This window comes from Cyprinus carpio, chromosome B5, assembly GCF_018340385.1.
Source record: "Cyprinus carpio isolate SPL01 chromosome B5, ASM1834038v1, whole genome shotgun sequence".
Classification (NCBI taxonomy): domain Eukaryota; kingdom Metazoa; phylum Chordata; class Actinopteri; order Cypriniformes; family Cyprinidae; genus Cyprinus; species Cyprinus carpio.
In genome coordinates, this window is record NC_056601.1 from 8,353,832 (window position 1) to 8,375,781 (window position 21,950).

At 36.5% G+C, this 21,950-nt stretch overlaps 2 protein-coding genes across 9 annotated transcripts in view; both read right to left on the reverse strand.

The window, feature by feature from the left end:
* The window catches only part of phldb1a (pleckstrin homology-like domain, family B, member 1a), a 43,749-nt gene extending 36,111 nt beyond the window's left edge, over positions 1-7,638 (reverse strand). For 2 of the 8 annotated variants that reach the window (XM_042724064.1, XM_042724063.1), the window contains exon 1: positions 2,132-2,439. In XM_042724064.1, the coding sequence (XP_042579998.1) occupies positions 2,132-2,134 (3 nt within the window). In that variant the 5' untranslated portion in view covers positions 2,135-2,439. Of the gene's footprint in view, positions 1-2,131; positions 2,440-7,371 lie in introns of those variants that run through there. The other 6 variants (XM_042724072.1, XM_042724066.1, XM_042724067.1 and 3 more) reach the window with 5 other exon arrangements.
* A 2,222-nt stretch (positions 7,639-9,860) lies between these two features.
* Positions 9,861-20,561, reverse strand: arcn1a (archain 1a). The gene is made up of 10 exons (XM_042724081.1): positions 20,404-20,561; positions 18,693-18,956; positions 15,635-15,814; positions 15,019-15,218; positions 14,767-14,931; positions 13,889-14,054; positions 13,443-13,590; positions 13,231-13,339; positions 12,864-13,068; positions 9,861-11,458 (listed from the first exon to the last, which is right to left on the reverse strand). The coding sequence occupies exons 1-10, from the start codon at positions 20,404-20,406 to the stop codon at positions 11,369-11,371; spliced, it is 1,530 nt and encodes a 509-aa protein (XP_042580015.1). The 5' UTR covers positions 20,407-20,561; the 3' UTR covers positions 9,861-11,368.
* Positions 20,562-21,950: the final 1,389 nt, after the last annotated feature.

Consider the following 21,950-nt stretch of genomic DNA (forward strand, 5'->3'; position numbering starts at 1 on the left):
TGACTCTTTTGAATTGGTTCTTTTCAATCAGTCTGGGTGTTAAAATCACACGTTATCAGTCATATCTAAAGAGAAGCTTTTAGCTTAGTTTAGCTAATTTCATTTTAGAGTAACTATAGAGTAGTCTGTAGCTTAGCTAAACAACTGCATTTAACATTTACAGTACATCAAAAATGCGTGCATTTCTGTATATAATGGTCACTGAGAATCAGTGAAGGGCAGCAATATCACTACATTTCTCAGTAGCATTTTGGCTGTTTACAATCACAACATGTGATTCCGATTCAAAAGAGTAATTTATTCCAAAATCACTTGTTCTAATTCTAAACAGCCAACAGAAAGTAATATAAACAAACCTTTACTGTGGAAATAGCCTATTGTCCAAAAAAATGTAAATAATTTAATTTTTCAATATCATTTTTCTTGACAACATATTAACAATAAAAACAGCTGTTTAGAATCAGAACAAGCATATCTGATGTCAAATAAATTGATTTTCTGAATCAGAATCTCTTGTTTTAATTGTAAACACCCCAATTTAGTAATCCTTTTCAAACTCACTCTTTTGGATCACTTCTTTTCAAGCAGTCTTTTCACATTTTTCTATTTTTGCAACAAAGCTACATTCAACATTTACAGTCAGGTACACCAAAACATCAAAAACAGACCCGCATTTATGATATTAATTCTAATATAACATTGTATAATATAATATAACATACATAACAGATTACCTTAAACTGTTTCCTTGAAATGTTTTTAAAAGGACATCCTAAATTGTACACAGGTTTGAAAGCCAAAGCTTTGTGAGATTAATGCAAGGAAAGCTCTTTCCTCTGCTGGCATGTCCAGTCAGGGAAATGACTGGAATGAGACGCTTTGCTTCTCCAAACAAGCAAAGACAGGTTAGGTACAGTGAATGAATATTGATTAAGATGATGATGGACATTTATGGTTTTTAACTCAACAGCTGGTACAAAACCAAACTTCCTCTTCTTTCGCTCCTTCCCCTAGCTAGCCTCTCTCTCCCTTCATTCATGATGTCATGTTTGCAAGTGCAGCTGGCAAGTCCTGCAGGCTGCCTCTCACAATCACATCCAGTATATGACACAGAGGGAAGAGGGAACAAAAAGCCTCTGTCACTATACTGAATATGGTCACTGCTCTCACTGTCACACATACACACACAGCTGGACAATACAGAGACACTGACATTAATGCACATACAGACATATACTGAGTCTGACACCTTGATTCAAAGATACCTGTATACATATAAACAAATATACACCTAATAGCAGTTCAAGTAGAATTTTTTATGCCGGTAAGTGGCTTGCCTCTGAAATGTGTCATTAAGTCTGCAGTTATGCCACTGTGTCCTGCCCTCTGCAGCAGAAAATAGACACAACCACATAGCACAAACCACAAAGATCCTCTTACAGGGGCTATAATCATACAGGCTAAACATACAAACACACACACACACACTTATATAGACACATGGCAGTATGTAAAAGTTACAGGGAGAAGTAAAGAAACAGCAAGAACATACAGCTAATATAACAGTACAGCTAGCACGAACAGTAGGTGAATATGGTAAATAGAAGCCAAAGACTGGAAACATGAAGGCTTGATGTTTTTTTTCCCCTACATTAATACCATGACAATGTTAAATCAACCTGAGATTCAAAATGTATTTTATGAAAAAATCACAACCAAGACAGGCAGCAGTTAAAAACAATACAACAAAAAGCACATTAAAACGTAAATAAATAAAAATAAATCTTTGCTTAAAATGAATATATAAATACTTATAATGTCAATTAAAATATAATCTAATATTAAACTATAAAATTAATTTATTGAACTATATTAAAAATAAAAATAAAAACATATATGCTAAGTATTTTGTATTATATATTTGAAATAATTTGAGCACTCATATTCTCTGCATAAATCTGATAAATGCAATATACATTGATTTAGTGCAGAATTATACATTTTTTCATTCACTTATACAGCAGCCCAAATCAAAGAAGTACTCAAATGAACCAAAATTCCTATTTAGAGTGTTTAGAAATACCTAATACCAAGTTCTTAAAACCCCATAAGCAATTTCAAGCCCACTCACCATCTTTTTTAGCCCAAGAAAGATCCACTCTGTTGCTGCATGGCCTTGTTTACTCACAATCTCAGTGCTATGTCCTGTGTTTACACCTTTGAGCCATTGGCTGACAGTCTACAGTCCAGCTCTCGCTGTTTGTTTGTCTCTGCTGCTCGCTCATGTCTCTTACTGAATGCTCTGAAGTTCTGGAGGACAGAATAACATAGTACCACCACAGCTGGGACAGAGTGAGAGAGCGAGAGCGAGAGAAAGCACTAGCAGAGGAATCCACATAAAAAAATCTCTGTCAGAATCCAGGTGTGCGTTCCGTCTTTCCAAGCAACCATGAATAATCGTCAAGTTCATGTCTAAATTTAGAAAGCTGAATCACGAGGGACATATATCTACAACGTCACACAGAAATCATCATCTGTAAACTTGGCTCACCTGTTTACTACTTGTATGCTCAGCTTACTGCTCAAAAACTAAACGTATTACTAAAAATAACTGAATTATTAAAAGGATATTCAATCCAAGAATGAAAATTCTATTAGCATTTTCTAACCCTCATGCTGGTCCAAACTTGTATGAGTTTCATCTTCTGTGGAACATAAAAGTGTTTCACAGACGTAATACAGGTTTGGAATGACATAAAGGTGAATATGTGATGACAGAATTTTCATGTTTGGCTGAACTATCCATTTAAGAAATACATTAAGATGTTAATACCAGGTTTTTATTTTAAAGCCTTTAGAAGATGGTTAGGTAGTAAGAAACATGGGATGCATCTTTAGTTTCTATTGTTGAAGAATTGCTGGAATGGTATAAAAAAGTTGTCAAATCACCATCAGATGGACTTATTTCAAACAGATTTGTGTTTAAATGCTGTTGTGGAGAACGGAAAAGACCTTGATATTCCAGGTGGAGTCCCCTACTCACTTCCCGTTCTTCCCTCCTCCACAGAGGCAAAACAAAAATGGTCTTTTCCATTTGATGTTTAACAGCTGCAAAACTGCTGATGTGAGTCACTTTAAGCGTATTTGTTACATAATTAGATTCATTTGTGGAAACAAGATGCTGGGAACAAAAAAACAAAAATAGTCAATGAAGTTGTCATGGAACTCCTAAGCAAACATTTGTCTCTTAGTGAACATACAACCGAGCAATCCATCATACACTAAGCCAGACTGATTGGTAACAATCCTAAATAAACCATGGGAAAGCCATGAGAGGAATAGAGGAAAATATCTGTCTGGTGGAGAATGAGAAAGAAAGGCTTTTTTTCCACAGCCACTGCCAGTGAGTAAGACAGATGTAAAAAAGAGTCCAAACACATAAAAAAATGAACACAAACAAATCTGAGCAGCAACTAGGCAACCACAGCTGGAAGAGGAGCGGACTCTTCCGGTGTGGGCTCCTAAGCGGGATCCTTCCTGTCGGTTGACCTTATGATCTAGCTACTCTCTGGGAATTAACAGTCTCCAGCTGTCCCCTTCTCACCCACAACTGAGTAAAAATGTCAACAGGCCTGATAGTCTAAAGCTGTTATGTTTTGAGCCATGAGTTCCTTATTATAAAGCCAAATTTAAGTTATTTATGTGTTTGTTGTTCTCTGGGAGTGAAAATTCCAATGACTTTATGTGAGAAAATTATTATTCCACCAAGTAACTTCCAACATTTATATTTAAGACATTCAATTCAGAGTGACTCACATGGTCAACACATGGCAAGCACACAAGTTAGCTGCTAGATAACTTTCCATATTTCCATGCTGGACTGCTATCTTGGAATAACACATGTGATATCAAAGCTAATCATTTTGGTCTCACTCATAAATTCTTTGACGACGGGAACATGCGGCATTAATCTCTTGCAGCATTTTGCAACAGTCTAGTCACTTATTATAGTATCAGAGTAAAGCAACAAGGCGTCAGAAAGATTGACCACAGATCTCACCCCAGAAAACAGTCACAGTGCTTGCGTGGCAGAAATGCTTGAGATCAGAACACTGTTTAAATCAGAATGTGTTTGTGAGAAAACGAGAAGAAAGACTGGGTTTGTTTCCTTGGCACAGTAGCATGAAAAAAAATGTCTTCATGTTCTTCAGAGCTGTCCAAAATTCTTGCATTATGCACTGTTTTTGTTCCATTAGCAACCACTGGACACAAAATATCCCCATTCAAGCAAGCATTTCCCATCTTAACATGCCTATATCTGTCAAATATTTCACGCTTTCCTGCACACCTCACAGATATGTCAGAACGAAGCATGACATCCACATTCTCCACTGCACCTGCACTCATACCACTTATTAAACCCTTCAGTATAAAATGAAAATGGACCCTGTCTATTTTGTAAATGCATGTTATGAATCCTATTGTGAATGCTCCATCAATGTGTGTATTTCATATTTTTTTATTTAGACATTGTAATGTTTAATCCAAATGTCTTAACTCGATCTTCTGGTGAAAACGACAGACTTCTCCAGTCATTTAAATAGCTAAAAACCATTCATTCATCAAAATCCAATTAACAACAACTCATCCTACATTTTTTCTGTTTCAAAAATTTCCTACGCTCATATGTACATCACACCCTATTCCATTTTATCTCAGTTTTAAGAACAATAAAAGGATAGTTCACCCAAAAATGAGAAATCTTACCATCATTCAAATGTGACATTACTTCTTGCATTCTGTTAAATCCTTTCGGACAAAAAATTATCATTATGATTTGGAACGACGCAGATGACATAATGAACAAATGATAACAGATTTTTAATATTTGAGTGAACTCTCTTAAAGAATTTAGACTGCCATCGCAACTGTTTAAAAAAAATAAAGATATTTTCAATTTGCTGTTCTGCATTAGCGTTCCATCATGGTGTTTGTATTTCCTTAAAGAGATAAAGATATGGACTCATATATGATGATCAAATGGACAAATTATTGGGTCACGCCAGGAAAAAGAGACTGGAATTATGGTTCAAGCAGATAGAGAGAGTTAAAAAACTGAGAAGGTAAGCAATACCTGGATCCAGAGCTGGTTGAGACTCGCAGATTATTGACATATAAATTGGTCCGTGACGTGTCTGTGGGCATGCTGTCTAGAGCTGGTGAGACCCAGACTGACTGAATGAAAGTCTGGGCATTATGAAAAAAGCTAGAGCACTGAATCCTGTTTGGCACTGTTTCACCAAGTCTGTGCTGGTGTTCAGTTTCTTCTTTTTGTTGTTTTCATCCACTCCCTGTTTCTTTTTCTCTTTCCCACAAGTTCAGTGTGGGAAACTTTCATACACTTTCTGCAATCTTGCATACATGAATATACAGTATCAAACTATCAACAACGAGCACATGTTCATGGTGACACACAGAACACAGGCGTCCAGAAGAAGTATTGAATGTGTTTCCACATCTCTGCACCAGATTAATTAGACAGGTGAGTCATTTGACTGACCAGTGAGGAATTTTTCAAACCATCTGTTAGTCAGCCTCTTTTAGTGAAAGAAGCTTTGCTGGTGCAAAAATGTGTCAGCAGACCCAGCACAGCCCTCCTGCAAAAACAGGCTTCTCATACATTGGTGTGCACAGTGCTGTCTCCACTGGGACAATAGTCTCATTGTCCATGCTTTAGGTCAGGGCCATTATTCCCATGTTGGTCCAGTGCAGCCCATTTTCATTCTCAAATCATATTTGCCATAGTAAGACCAGATTTCTCCATTACTCACACATACCGTAACTAAAATGAAGAAATTCATTCATGTATGAGGTTATTCTTAACTCATAATATAACATCATATCCATAGTAACATTTGCACTGTTACTTTTTAAAGACAGCTTCCCTATGATGTTTTGAAAGTTTGCCTTTTTCTTTGGAAATCTCTCTGTCTCTTTCAGTTCCTCTTTCAATGATTCAAATAGACATGCGTCATATTTATGAAGTATAAAGACATATTTATATGAAGAGTTCCAATGTAAAAGAGTGAATGCTCTCCACACATTGTATATGTTCATCAAGTACTTTCACTTCAAATGTGTAAAATCCCAGCCTCAACCCATTCAGAAGTACCAGTACTTACATAGAAACCTATACATAGTAGCCAGACAGAAATGCTAATTTTAAAGAAAAACTTCAGACATACCTAAAGGCTTTTGCATTTTAACTCTGAATCTGAGCTATATATATATATATATATACACACAAGGGGTTGCACAGACTAGTTGACTAGTCGATTAGTTGACTTTAATGCTCTGCCACGACTCTTTAAGCTTGACGTCGAGTAGTCACTGGTCCCATAGAAGGCGCAACAGGATAAGAAACCATTGAAGTCTACATTTATGCTTTGTTTCCAAACAGTTAAAATGACAAATAAAGACATAAGTGATTATGAAAATGACCGTGAGAATGTGCGTTTTAAACAGCTTATTGTGCAGGTAAGTTAATCGCCATTCTAATCTAATGCACTGCTGCATTGTAAGGCACACACATAAGCTACCGACAGTAGCTGGTACATCACTCGCAGATCGCGCGCGCACAGAATCATTCAGTAGCACGGCTGTTCTGTGGTTTCTCACAAAAAAAAATGATCTTAGATTCTGAAAGGTTCTAGCATATATTTCTTATAATAGCTTCAGTATTAGTAGAGAGACACTGCCAGGTAGAATTAATTCAAACAAGCAATCGCTCTCTCACTATTGCATTCATATAAATATAATCTTTACTGTGCTGCTTTATCTGTATCTGATTTAGAACTAGCAGAAATCTGTGAGAAACATGACCCAAAGACAAAAGAAATGATAAAATGATATAGCTGTTACAGTAGCAATAGCCATGTGGGCAGTGCTGTGTCATATGCCATAGGCTAGCTGTGCACAAGGTGTTCGAGTCTCAGCTACAGGTTCAGGCTTATTTGTTTATTCATGACATCATCAGCGACTAGTCGATGTCGACTTTTAAAAATCTGAAGTCGTTCAACCCCTTATATATATATGGTTTAATTTTACAAATTTAAAATGCTTTAAATGAACACAAGTATGCTACATAATACCTCTAATTAAAAAATAATGAATAAATAAATAAATAATAATAATAATAAAATACTTTAAAACGTCAACAAATCCACCTCTAGTTCTGTGTACCTTACCCCTTAAAGGTACATTTTAGTACCTTAAAGGTACATATTATTACCTAATCTGAGAGTACAGCATTATTCTAAATGTATTCAGAAAACTTCATCACACAAATCCAGCTGCCAATCAAAGCCTTACCTATGAGTTCAGATCCTAACTGTGGCTCTGTCAGTCCCATGTGTTATCCTGAGTGCTGAAAACAGGTGTCTTTCTAACTCAAGCTGACTTTAAGACACCTTAAACTCTGTGGAGCACCAGAGCAGGATGGACAAATTACATTCAGAACTAGAAATATCTTTCCTCGCTCTCTCTGTCCTGCACTATTCCCCCACCTACATGTTTGCTCTCTCCACCCCTTTCTCTTCTTCCAGCCCTTATAGTCTCTCACACACTTGTTCCCTTCCTTCGTTTTTCATTCTAATGCCACAAGGCAGTCTTTTATTCTCACAGCTGAAGAGCTCCTCACTTGTTCAGCCCCTGGAACGAGACACCCACCCTGAGCCCAGATCAGGAGAGAGATGAGAGAGACGAGAGAGAGATAGAGAGGAGTACAATAGGGGTGACTTATCGCCAAATACTGATGAAGAGATTTCAGAAATGGTGTCTTGTAAAATTAGATTTGTAATATCAGCATATTGTTGTACAGAAGCAAGTCTTTTTTTGGTTCTCTCTCACTCATGCCACTGATCCATTTAATTCTCTGTATAAAGAAATCTAATTCCCACAGCATATTTGAACTCTGGCCAAGCCAGATAAGCAAAATGTGAAATTAAATTCAATTACAATAAGCCAATAAAACTGCCCTCTAAATACATTAAATTGCCCTCTGTAAAATGTCTTATGACAACAAACGGAAGAGAAAAAAATGCAAATAATTAAAGCCAAGAATAGATCACTGAAGGGTTTGTGGATACGGTAAGATTACATTTCCTCTTTTAAGAAGAGAAATGGCTATTGTAATACTCAGCATAATGTCTTTATTTAGTATCCAAATGTTTAACACCCCTAAATACACATACATATGCAATAGTGGCTTTCCCCTCAACCCAATCCAAGCCCAAACCAGCCCATGAGACATTCCACCAACGCATGTCTGGAGAGGACGTTGTGTGATGTAAGAGGGCAGGAAACGTTGGGGAAGTTTACAAGGCTGTAAAGTTGCAAAGAACAGCTAGTGGACTCAAAATGCTAATTAACAAATCTGTCTAAAAAATACTGACTGAGATGGGATGTGACTGGACAAGTCGTAAAATAGCTGTGAATACAGGATCATTGGGATATTTTGAAAACACTAGTGTATGAATGCAGGATAGGAGTATATCACTGGGGGTTATCAGATATTTGCTTTTTCAAGTTTAAATATTGTTAAAATAATACTTTTTTCCTTCCGTTACTGTGTTGTATGAGGTATCAATATTTAGAACAGCCACGGAATGTAATTTCATGGTTAAACACCCATTTGCCTCATTTCTTTTCATCTTCCTTTCTAAAGGATTTCTTCCCCTGTTATTTATCTGAAATCCACAACCAAATTCAGACGTTAAATCAAATCAAACACTAAATCATATGACCTGAGATACAGTAAACAGGATAGAAATCATTGCAGAAAAAAAAAAAACATTTTACTTTTAAAGATGCACGGCAGTGGTGTCAGTTGGGGTGACTGTTTCCATTCACACACAAAACACAAACCATCACGCAGAGAAGTTGAAATGGAACAAATCATGACCTCTGGTGGTTGTGAAAATGTATTTCGTTTCAATCTAAATACCGTAAGCCTTGTCCCTTGTAACCAAGCTCTGGTAATACGTGACAACGTGGCTTGTTTTTCCCTAGTTATTAGAAAATATATAATTTATGATGCATCTGAACCCATTATATGAAGTTGTCACAATGAAACCGAAAATTAAATAGTCTATAGGCTTTTCATATATACAGCTTTTTAGCAAAATTTAAATTTATATACATTAAAGAAAAATGACTTTTCCTCAATTACACATCAAAAGGAAACTTACTTGAAAGCGAACCCTTTTAGGGGCCATTGTGGTCCTTGGTTTGTAAACAAAAGGAAAATTCTTGGAAATGGTCTTAAAGAGTGGGATCAGTACAGACTGAACAAGATGAATAGCTCTGCAGCTCTTTCAGAAACTCAGCTGGATCCATTGTATTTAATCCAAAAAAGGAGGGATGAAAAATAACTAATTCCTGAACATGACGGATCAAAATTTTTATTTCCAAATGAACATATAGACATCCAGATAATAATAATCTCTTGATCATACAGGCACTCAGTTCACTTCCAGTCATTCTAACTCTTGCATCACATATGAGAAGAGCACATCCAATATATCTCTTTCATCAACTCTCCACCCCTGGTTGTATGGTAAAAAAAAAGAAGAAAAAAAAAAAACCCAGAAAAGCATGAATCATTCAGTGTGGTAATTCAAAAAAGTATGTGTGACTGGGTGAATACAGTAGCACTGTAATATGGGCTTATTTTATATAGTCATGTCATTCTAAAATCAGATAAACTTAAACACGTATTCCAGACCATATATGATTTAAACTGTAACCATTGTTTACATGGTGATGACCACTGCCGAAAAGAAGGACAGATAACAAAAAGATCTTTTCCTTAGATGATTCTCTTTAATGATTTTTTTTTTTTTAAAGTTTACACTGGAATGTTCTTCATCATGAATCCCTAATTCGTTATTTTACAAGATTACAAAAAAAAATCTCTGATATCTTTATACCATTCCCCAATTCACATTATGATTCCATGAAAACCAAACAAAAAACAATGGAAAAAGATAAAAACATTTTAATACGACATTCCCCTCATCAAAATATGCAGAGACATTCAAGGCATTACTGGGAACCAAGACAGCAAGGGAGACCTATTTTCTTCATCAGGGGCCATTTGGGGTTGAGACTGAAGTTTGGGATGATGGCTCAGCAGGCTGGGCACCACTCATAATGCTGATAGGAGACCAGAGGTCCCTCCCTGAAAAACCTACTCACAATCACAGACAGTCAAAGAGACAGACATGATCCCGATCCTCCACTGAAGGGCACTAACAACTAATTTCAGATGGTGAGTAGGCTGCCTTCTAGTAGTAAGAAAGTCCAAGCCTAAAGTTTTTGCTTTCAATAGAAAACATGATATAAAGCAGACAGACTGAGCACTCATTTTTGAAGCAATAAGTTTTTCTGACTGCAATTTCATCTTGAATGAAATCATCTCACTGTATTTCACATTTGTTAATGGCTTTAAATGTTTTTCCAATTGAATTGGTGGTCAAATTGCTCTCAGATGTCCATGATGAACTGAAAAAAAAAAAAGTTAAAAAAAAAAACAAAAGTACTACAGTCTCAATTTCCTTAGAGGCTGGCATTACTGCACCAAGACAACGTAAAACAGGAGAACAGAGAGCCAGACAAGAGTTAGACAAAGATCCAAGCACAAACTTCTTAAACATGTCAGATGTTTAACAGCAGATGGAAACAGGAGATAAAATATATAGTTTAGACAAAACAAGGAGTCTGAGTGACAAAGAAAGAGACAAAACTGACTACGGAATGGAAGAAAGGGCTATTAAAAGAAAGGTACAACAATCTTATAGTGTTTCAAAAAAGTTAGCACATTGAAAATAAATGTCTAGAACAACACAAACTGAGAGAAAAGACACAAGCAACGTGACTGTACCCTTACAGAGGAGGCATATAAACCATCAATTCAAAAATATACTGCCATGATGGCTTCAAATAAATAAAGCTACACCAGCCCACTCCTTCCTGATACAGTCTCCATTTAGCCCTAACCCTCACTGACTGGTTTGGCCATTAAAAAGAGGGTTGCTTTGTGAACCAAATTGGGAATTGGACAATTACAATTGGAGCCAATATTCTCAGCAAAGACTAAACTGACTTTGCTTTCTTTTGCAGGGGGAAAAAAAAACTTTAAAAAAAAGGGGAATCCTGTTAATGTACTGCTGAAGATCTGAAGATGATAAAAAAATTGCATCGTCCATCCATTTATATGTCTCTCCCTTCTTTTTTTATATGAATGTTTTCAGTCCATTTATCAGTTCCTGTGTCAAGTTGGGTGTAATTTTGTTAGTGAGGTTTCCTTTTACAATATTTCATATTTGTCGACCACAAATGACGTTTCTGTGGAGAACCGAACCGGGCTGTCCCCATCCACCTGAGACACCTTAGTGACCTGCAGGAGAGAACAGAACGGAATGTAGGATCTACTGTCCACATGACATCCTAATCTAATAACTAATTTCAGTTCTCTGTATCGAACAATACCTTAACCCAGGAATTAACAACTTTTGTCAGCTGAACCCCTTTGAAATAAAATAATTTACTTTAAGTACCCCCATGATTTAAAGGTAACATTTCAATTATTTGACAGTACATTCACATGTTCATGGTTCTCTGATGCAAGTCAAGAGAAACAAGAATATGCAGTGTTTTTTTAATTACTTATTTTGAAATGGCATTTTTATTATTTAAATGATTATTAAAGGGTTAGTTCACCCTCATGTCGTTCCAAACCTGTAAGACCTTCGTTCATCTTCGGAAGACAAATTAAGATATTTTTGATGAAATCCAAGAGCTTTCTGACACTCCATAGACAGCAATGCAACTACCACGTTCAAGACCCAGAAGAGCAGTAAGGACATCGGTAAAATAGTCCATGTGACATCAACCATAATTTTTTGAAGCTACGAGAATACTTTTTGTATGCAAAGAAAACAAAAATCATGACTTTATTCAACAATTTCTTATCTTTCGTGTCACGAAGATAAGTATCATTGCCGTGCATGAGAACTGTGATCTTGCATTATTTCCTTATCACTTCTCACGTGCGTTTGGTTGTGAAAATTAGTTTGCGAACCAGAGACAATGGTTGGCGATTCTTCCTATTGTAAAGTCATGCAGTGTGAAATCTCCTGTCAGCAATCCATCGTGCAGTGTGAACACAGCAGCAACTGAATGCTACCCCAGATTGTTATGCAGTGTGAAAACAACGGCGAGCACTCGACTTCTCAGAATCATGCAGTGTGAACTCAGCATAAGTAAGGCTAGGCAAAAAAAATGCAACTCATCCTCTCTGTCGAAATGTTCAGACATATTTATGAAGACTGTTTTATGTTCAGCATGCATCTTCCTCTGCTTATAAACAAGGCGCATCTCATCCCGGTTCTTGGTCAGAACGCTGGTTGGTTTTCACGAGACTCACCGGCGCATGTGCAATGCTGACCCCATACGTAATTCCCCCGGAACTGCTTCCGTTTACAACAGTGAGCGCAAGCTAGATTCAAGTGAATATTAAGTTTTGAATATGAATATTTTTCTTACAAAAACGCATCGATTCGCTACAGGAGCCCTTGTTCACCCCCCGGAGCCATGTGAGACACTTTTTTTATGGAAAGGCACTTGAAAGATCAAAGACAATTTTTAATATAACTATGATTGGATTCATCTAAAAGAAGAAAGTCATATACACCTAGGATGCCTCAGGGTGAGTAAAACACAGCCTAATTTTAATTTTTGGGTGAACTAACCCTTTAAGAACCCCAGTTCTGCCCTAATCTATAATTAACCTCATTTCTTACCTGAATGTCACAGTAGCTGCCCTTAGAGACAAAGGAGACACTGACAGGGAAAAAGTCATTGGGCTGACCAGGTATGCTGAATTCCAGGCTACCAGTCTTATTCTTCACATCAATCACGGGCAGACACCACTCCAGGACATTCCGTCTGCTGTCATGGCGATATTCTCCATCTAGATCACCAATCACAGGAGCTCCTACCCCTGACCTGTGATGAAATTGTTGCAATAGACAAATGTCACTAACAAGCTCAACAATTTCAAGATGCTTCATTAAACACACGGGGAAACAAAGTGCATTAATATGCTAATAAATGTGTATAATATGTGTGAATTAGGGCCTGAACTAAAGCCTATGAATTTGTACTCACGGTACAGGGATAGAAATGACTACATCATTGAGTTCCAGAGATTCATCCTGCAGCTCATACTCAATGTTTACATCACAGCCAGTACCACTCTCAGAGGGCCAGCAGTTTACTGCACAAATAGAAATTAAATGAGCGTAAGTCATGTGACACTACTGGGGAGACGTAAGCTGTTAAATTTACTGGTAACAGTAAACCAGATGTTTAGGACTGACTTGTTAGTGGAATGAGAGCTTCATCTGTGGTCTGTAGCCTCCACTTCAGCACACCCACGTCACTTTTCAGAGGGAAGGATTTGTCTGGGTTTTTCAGACCAATCACAGACTCCACTGTGAAAAGTTTTTTATCCACATTTGGATGGGTCTAAAAGGAAGAGGTTAGAAGTGCGTTACAAACATAGAACATTTTCTAAAGGTTTATTATAGATTTTTTGTTTTTGTTTTAGAAAATACTATTTTGGTTTATATATTGTGGTTTAGTTTCTTCCCATTTAGTATTGGTTAATATTAGTTTCAGTACTTGTTTTCGGACTACAAATTAGCTATAGCAAAACATTTATTTATTTTTAAAGATGCATCACTTTCAGAATAATTTCAGATTGGGATTATTTGGGGTTTTCTTATAATTAGCCAAAGATGCTACATTTAGAAAACAAACTTACCTGCAACTGCACGCCTTTCTTGTCATTATTGTTGACTTTCAGCCTAATTCGCCCATTCTTTTCATCAGACACTCTGAGAGTAATCATACCAAGCACTTCCATGTTTTGAAGGCCACCATCACGGCCACACGTGAGGGTGATCTTCTCCTCCACTCGCAAATGCACACTGAAAATTAGACAATTGTTTTTTAAGATTTACCCAAGCGTTTTAAAATGATCATATCCTATCCTAAGCTAAATCTTAAATGGTGCCTAATAGTGCATAACAGAGTTGTGGTTCTATACTGAAAAATAAAGTGATTTCTGGATTATCTGTAATTATCTGTCCTGTAATAACAGAAAAAAAAAAAAGATCAAGAGTGGGTCATTGGGAACTTGCAATCTGATTTACATGAGAAGAGGACCACTGCTTAAATCCAGATTCAGTTAGACTTAAAGTGGTGCCTATGTGTCTTCATTGTGTTGATGAATAAGTACATTTTCACCATATGGTCTGCTGAGTTCAGCATGCAAGAAGCAGCAAAAATAGGCTCAGTTCTGAAACTGTACTTGACACGCTGCTCACACGCACAGGATGAATGCTGCTATTGTTAACATGGGCAATGAGAAGACTATGTACTGCTTACATGCTGCTAACGTGAGATGTGAGAGGTCTTAATCTGAAACCAATTTAAGTAAGTAGTAAACAAAGGTTTTAAATCTATGTCTATTTGAAAAGCCTCACAAAGTGGCATATCATTTACAAATACAAAAATGGATTTTTAGTGCATTAATGAACAGCACTACAAATTTTAATTGAATAAGATCACAGCCGCCACTTTTGTTCTACTGACTATACTCAGTATGATTCTTGCATAAAAACATTGAGATATCATTACCTCTCTGTGTGGGCTGGAGGCGGCAGAGATTTGGATGCCTCTGATGGTCTTTTGCCTGTGCTGGGCAAGATGATATTCTCTCCCTCTGACTTTAGTTTGTCCACAAAGTCATCCACCTCCTTTCCTTTGCCAACCAGTTTAAGTGCTTTACTTGGCCCACTGGACCTAAAACAAAAAGGCATTAAACTGCACCCTGTTGTTGGTTTTTATTTTTTTACATATTGCTGTAGTCTATTAAGAGTATGACAGTACCTGACAGGTACAGGGGTGGGTTTGGGTTTCTCAGGCTCGATAAGTGTGTCTGTGATGATGGATGTGTTGCTGCTGCTCATGCCCGAGCTGCCAAAACCACCAAAGCCCGGTCCCTTCTTTCCACGTTCAACATCACGCCTTATCTGCTGAAGCTCTTTAGCCTTCCGTCTCATTTCTGCCTTAGCCTCACGCTCCTGAGTCTGATGAACAATTAATTGTGCAGTTTAGAGTGAAGAAAAGATGATTGGTAGTAAATTACATTGTAAATAAAGCATTTCATTTATCAAGTTTCATCTGAGAGCCCTTGCCAGCATGTTATTTATATACTACAAACACATGGCTGGGATCAGGGATGTTTAATTATGAAGTCCACACACAGCAGCTTGTTTCACACTCTAGGAACTTATTGATCCTCCTCCTTTGCATCAGTGCATATACCTGAGCTAAACAAGTCTAGCAGACTGGAGAATTTTCTACAAAGTCATTATTTGCTGTAGACTTCTGGGAAATTGCCAGATTTGTTAATTAGAAAAGATGGCAGCATACTTTTAGCCTTTGAATACACAATAACAATCAAAAGTGTGCACTGCTATTCCTTAAGAAATGTCTTTCCTACCTCTCTGACGGCACGGAACACCTTTTCCTCATGAGAGTCCATCTCTGTAAATGTCCGGATCTGGGCCAAGTTGACATTTTCTCTATAACCGAGGGCAACAATCTCATCGAAGGCGAAGATGAGGTCAAAGCAGTGCTCAGAAATCTCACTCTCCTCCAGGACACGACAATATTCGGGAATCTAAAAAAATATAAGAAAAATTAACACATCAGTCAGCTTCCTTTGAGAACTCTGATATTAACAGAATAACCTTCAATGAACATGGACAAGTTTTATTTTTACAAAAAAAAAAAAAAAAAAATACATATAAATATAAAAATTTAAGGTACACATTTTCCCTGTAAGACATCACATATAAGTATAATAAGGGTTATAATTATACAATATTATTAAATAATTTTCTTCCCAAAACGTGAACACTGAGATGCATCAAGAAATAATGAAATCAATTAATTTGTCCATAAAAAGTATTTTACTCAGGGATGCAAACTCATCATGGCTGAAAAAGGTGACAGACGTGCAGTAAAATTCACTTTAAATATTCACATTTCATTCATGAAGATGACATGGAAAATTGCCTCCTGGTGGAAAACAAAGACTGATGAAAATGACATGAAATTACCTTTAATATCCAGTAGATGGCGGTAGAGGATCACTCATTAGCTCCTCTACCATTTCTGTTTTTGTTTTTTTTAACACAACTTTTGGATTTATTACATAAGGACTGAAGTATAGCCAGAGCGGGAAGTCACAAAATTTAAAGTCTCATGTCATTTAAAACATACGTAAACAAATAAGCCCAGACACCAACAGCCTAGAAGGGTAAATATTTAAATACTTAACTATTTAAATACTTAAATTAAGTTCATTTTAATGGTATTATTATAATTAAATTATGCACTAAATATTTAGACATTTTTAGGATTAAATTCAAAGATTTAATAAAGCCGCGATAACCTCCCCATGCTGAGTTGCTGCGTATTACATACTATTGCCAGGGATATTGTCAAAGCAATAAATATTGGCAATATTAAGAGGATTTAGCATTTCCAATTAATGTAGGCCTGTTACATTGTTATTATTAGGCTTATTATTATTATTATAGGGTTACTTTTATTATTAAATTACAATTAATTTGCCCTGGAATAATTTCATAGCATAACACATAACTCGCTGTGAGAATAATAAAAGATTAGGTTATTAGCTTACTCCTCACTGAAATTTTTTTAAAGAGTTTTTTTTTTTTTTTTTTTTTTTTTTACAGGTCTTTCACAATGAATAAAAGGCCTATAATTAAAATGATTAACACTGGTGTCATCAATGAAATTTAAGAGCAGCTTTATTTTCATGCAACGATTTTCAAAAACAACTTTTTTGCAAAATACGTTTCTTATGTTTTTCACTTCACGAGCCACAAGCGAAATATTAATGGAATAATTTAAGACAGTTATATACCGTTATCAGCATATGTTGAAGTAGATTTGTCTCTTGTTGTCTCTGATAGAATATGCACCGTTAAGCTCAGTGACAATATTATTATTTTTTTTTTTTACTTTCTCTATAGTGAATTGACCAAGGTTAAGACGTTCACCGGCATAACTCTTAAGGCCCCGGTATACTTCAAACGAAATCGAAGAACGAACTGATATGGCGTCATTTCGAACAAATTCAGGCCAAAACGAAGTTCGCTTTGGCAGTTCGAAACGGCTCACCAAAGCAAACTTTCTGGGGGAGTTCGCTTTGGCTCCTAAACACCTTTGAGATTCCATTGGTCTGTGAAGGTTACACAATCGGTGGGTGTGTTCTGAAACTCCACCTTCTTTGACACGCAATTTTTTTTTCTCGGTTCCTTCCTCATTCTGCGGAGGTCATTTAGGAGAGCAACATCTCCTGAATACACTGGAGTGTCGAATAGCTGAGCTGGACAAATATATCCGCACCTGTACGATCGCTCGCGGACAGACTTTAAAGATGTAGAGACAGTATTTCATTCCTAGAAAGAAATTGCAACGAAGCTTGGTGTCGACGACCCGGAGTTATGCAAAAAGCAATGCAGAGAAACATCCAAGACAAGTTTTCCAAAGCCATGAAAAGAATGAAAGGAAAGAGTAAAGATATAAGGTAGCAAGTACCAAATACATATTTCAAATAAATGTTACACCATACTGCTGCTCTTGTTCTTCTTTTAATAAGCTAATTTAAAGGGTATACAGTAAATAAACCTTTGTTTTCATCAAAACAATTTATCCATTTAATAAAATAAATGAACACTAATAAAATAAAGTAACAAACTGATTCCAATATTTTTTCCCACATAATGAGCCATTCACATTTCCCATAAAGGACTGATTATGGTTCTTTTGTGTTGCAAACATGATACTTGACTCTAAACTGCTTCTAAACATTATTCTTTTGTCTATAATATTCTGACCATTGGGGCCCGTCTCACACCTAGATTGCCTACACTTCTTCATTTCATTGTTGTTTTGTTTAGGGGATACATGCGAGCGTCGTGACACGTTTACATTAATCTACACCCCACCTCCAGCTGCGTGGGGGTGTTGGAAAGTTCATTAACAGTATACCGTCACTCAGTCTTTTCAAACTTCTTTTTGTCCCGAAACGAAGAATGAAAACGAACTTCAGTTGAAGTATATCGGGGCCTTTACGCAAAGTTTGCACGTTGCTTGTGTGATATCCACTGGCTCGCCTTCATGGTATAAAACAGAAATATTTCCAATATTGTGAAAGTACACCGTGTATGCTTTCTTTTCATTTGATTATAACGGGAAGATCTGCGAATGTGTAGAACTACGTAAACTTGCAAAGCCAGAGCATGCACCCACACGTAAAAAACAAGCAGGACCGCTTGATAGCGGGTGAGTTCAAGCGAGTACAGAATTGAGATGAGAAAGGACCCCACCCCCAAAAAATTTTTAAAACTCACCGGATCTACATGACACAAATGATCGATTTTGAATTCAAAACGGCAAATTTCACCGAAAGGTGACAAGTTTGCATCCCTGTTATTCCATCATGTATGCTGTTTCTATCATACCACGCGTGAGAAGAGACGCAGTGTCTCCAGGTCCTCCAGTATGTTACTGTTCTTGGTGGTGACCAGCACCATGTAGAGCTTCTCTAGAGGCTGGTAGACATAGCGCACACTCTCAGTCTCCACAAATGTGTGTTGTTTGCCGGTGTTCATCAGTTTGGGGAAAGCAGCCAGCAGACCTTCCACTCGCGTCCTTGTCATCTCAACAAACTGCCGTGACACCAGGGCCTTACCCGCCTTGGTGCAGACTGCTGCTGCCAACAGCACCTGGAGAAGAGTTATTCAACAAGAATTTTAAGGAGCGTTTACAAAAACGCAGAAGTAATCTTCAGAGAGGAACGTGCATAATGCAGCACACTACTTGGATGTATTGATGGAAAGAGGCCACTAAGATTCAGCATTAACATTCCTTCCAAGAGCAAAATTGACATAACTTTACTTGGCTCTCATGTTAACCGTACTTAATTCATAACGTGTTTAACTTGAGAATAAAGCCCTTCTTAACAGCAAAGATGGAACCAATCTCCCTAGAGAAAGTTGTTTAGTTTCACGTAATCAACTGTCAGAACAGACTGACTATTGTATGTAACGAAAGCAATCTGAAGCAAATCAGAGAAATGCCTAATAAAACCAACAATGTGATTACATATCATACAGGCTTCCCACACTTTCTGACCAATGGATTTCTGTGATTTTTTTTTTTTTCATTTATTTGTATAGTGCTTTTCGCAATACACAGTGTTGCAAAGCAGCTTCACAGAAAATTAAAGTTTCTACATTACATCAACGAGAAGTTTATCGGTGATGACTACGTCAAGGTGATATCCATATGGCAGAAAAGTACAGTAAAGATCATGCAATTAAGACATCAACCTAACATTTCCATAAAACTGTACAACAGTACAAAAACTCTGATAATAAATGAAAGTATGATGACTCACACAATGCAGCTTCTATCCATCTACTCTTATTTTCTGCATGAAAACCTGAGTGGTTTCTTTCTTTCTGAAGCTCTCTATTATTGGGAGAATAAAATATTCTAGTTCACTTCAATTTTACACAAAAGCTTTGAAACAATCTATCCTGTTCCAAATTATTTGACAGATATGAATCAACTTTTTGTCAAATCCCCATTTGCATAAACACACATAGGCTACTAGCTGCAGCTTTACCAAATTAGACAAAAATAAGACAAAACGTTTGAATTGATCTAAATGGTTATTTTCATGATAAATTGCAATATTTTTAAACTTTAATTAAGCCAGCAGCTTCAAGACTTACACAATCTGACAACGTCAACAGATGTTACAAAAGGGCTACTGGGCTAGATAAAGTCATTCAGCCACACTGTTATTAATCACAGTCTTACAGAACTGATTTGTTATCACAGACACGTCTAAAGCTAGTCTGAAGCTGTAAAGAAAGTCACAGGCCTGCGGTGTACCGAGGATTTGTCACTGCTCTTCACACTGACAACAGACCCTACTAGCGAGTTTTAACAGCTCAAGAAGCGACATTATACACAGACATTACCACTGAGCTAATAAACAATTTCACAGTACGCTAATTTTGAAGTTTCTCTTGATTTCATAAGCATATCGAGCAATAACTCAGCCTGCGGTTCATTTCATTAGCTAGCAGCAATCTCTCATGGAAACACCGGAACCCGTCGTCAAAATCAGTTGTTTGTACATAAACGAATAAAGATACTTACCATTTTCAGTGTCTAATATGTTTTCTGCGTTTAACCTTATAAACGCCGTTTGTGTGGCTGTATAAATGATATGTGGAGAAAAATAAAACTGTTATTTGTGTGCAGTGCGCTGCTCCGCGATTCAATATGGCAGAAGTGTAAGCCACGTCTCCAACCGGAAGCGGCTGGTCAGAGGGGTAAAAGGGCATTATATTATATTATATTATATTATATTATATTATATTATATTATATTATATTATATTATATTATATTATATTATATTATTAAAATATTAGAAATTTTAGATACAGTATAAATTATAAATAAATTAACATATAATTTCATGTAACCTATGTATATGTGGTTGTGATGAGTTGTTTTATGTGTTATACTATACTATGTTGACACAAAAAACTGTGGGCAGCAGGATCTCAGTTAATTATAAATTTTGTTCATAATTTTGTTTATTTGTCACTCTTGAAAAATAGTATAATGATATAGCCAATTATATGGAATATAATTTAACTTAAGTCATTAAATCATTTTTATCTTTTTATTTACCCTTATGAACTGCTCTGTTTCACACATTGTTTCCTTGTTTTTGCATTATACATTTATTCATTTAGCAGGCGCTTTATCCAAACGAGAAACACAACAGGCTACTACTCATCTACAGGTGCATCTAAATAAATTAGAATGTCATGGAAAAAAAATATTTTTTTTCAGTAATTCAACTTTAATTGTGAAACTCGTGTATTAAATAAATTCAATGCACACAGACTGAAGTAGTTTAAGTCTTTGGTTCTTTTAATTGTTATGATTTTGGCTCACATTTAACAAAAACACCAATTCTCAACAAATTAGAATATGGTGACATGCCAATCAACTAATCAACTCAAAACACCTGCAAACATTTCCTGAGCCTTCAAAATGGTCTCTCAGTTTGGTTCACTAGGCTATACAATCATGGGGATGACTGCTGATCTGACAGTTGTCCACAAGACAATCACTGACACCCTTCACAAGGCGGGTAAGCCACAAACATTCATTGCCAAAGAAGCTGGCTGTTCACAGAGTGCTGTATCCAAGCATGTTAACAGAAAGTTGAGTGTAAGGAAAACGTGTGGAAGAAAAAGATGCACAACCAACCGAGAGAATCGCAGCCTTATGAGGATTCTCAAGCAATATTGATTTAAGAATTTTAGTGAACTTCACAAGGAATGTACTGAGGCTGGGGTCAAGACATCAAGAGCCACCACACACAGACGTGTCAAGGAATTTGGCTACAGTTGTTATACTTTCCAGAAGGCCAACAATTCAATTTTTTTTTTATTTTTTTTTATTGGTCTTCTGAAGTATTCTAATTTGTTGAGATAGTGAATTGGTGGTTTTTTGTTAAATGTGAGCCAAAATCATGACAATTAAAAGGACCAAGGACTTAAACTACTTCAGTCTGTGTGCAGTGAATTTATTTAATACACGAGTTTCACAATTTGAGTTGAATTACTGAAATAAATGAACTTTTCCACAATATTCTAATTTATTGAGATGCACCTGTAAAAGAGA

Bases quoted from the DNA above. Each gene is read 5' to 3' on its own strand.
- arcn1a (XM_042724081.1), bottom strand. The intron at 14,055-14,766 runs GTAATGATATCT...TCTAATTTTCAG, and splicing joins CCTCCAGCCCACACAGAGAG to TGTGCATTTGCGAGTGGAGG. The intron at 11,459-12,863 runs GTAAGAAATGAG...TCTCTCCTGCAG, and splicing joins GCAGCTACTGTGACATTCAG to GTCACTAAGGTGTCTCAGGT.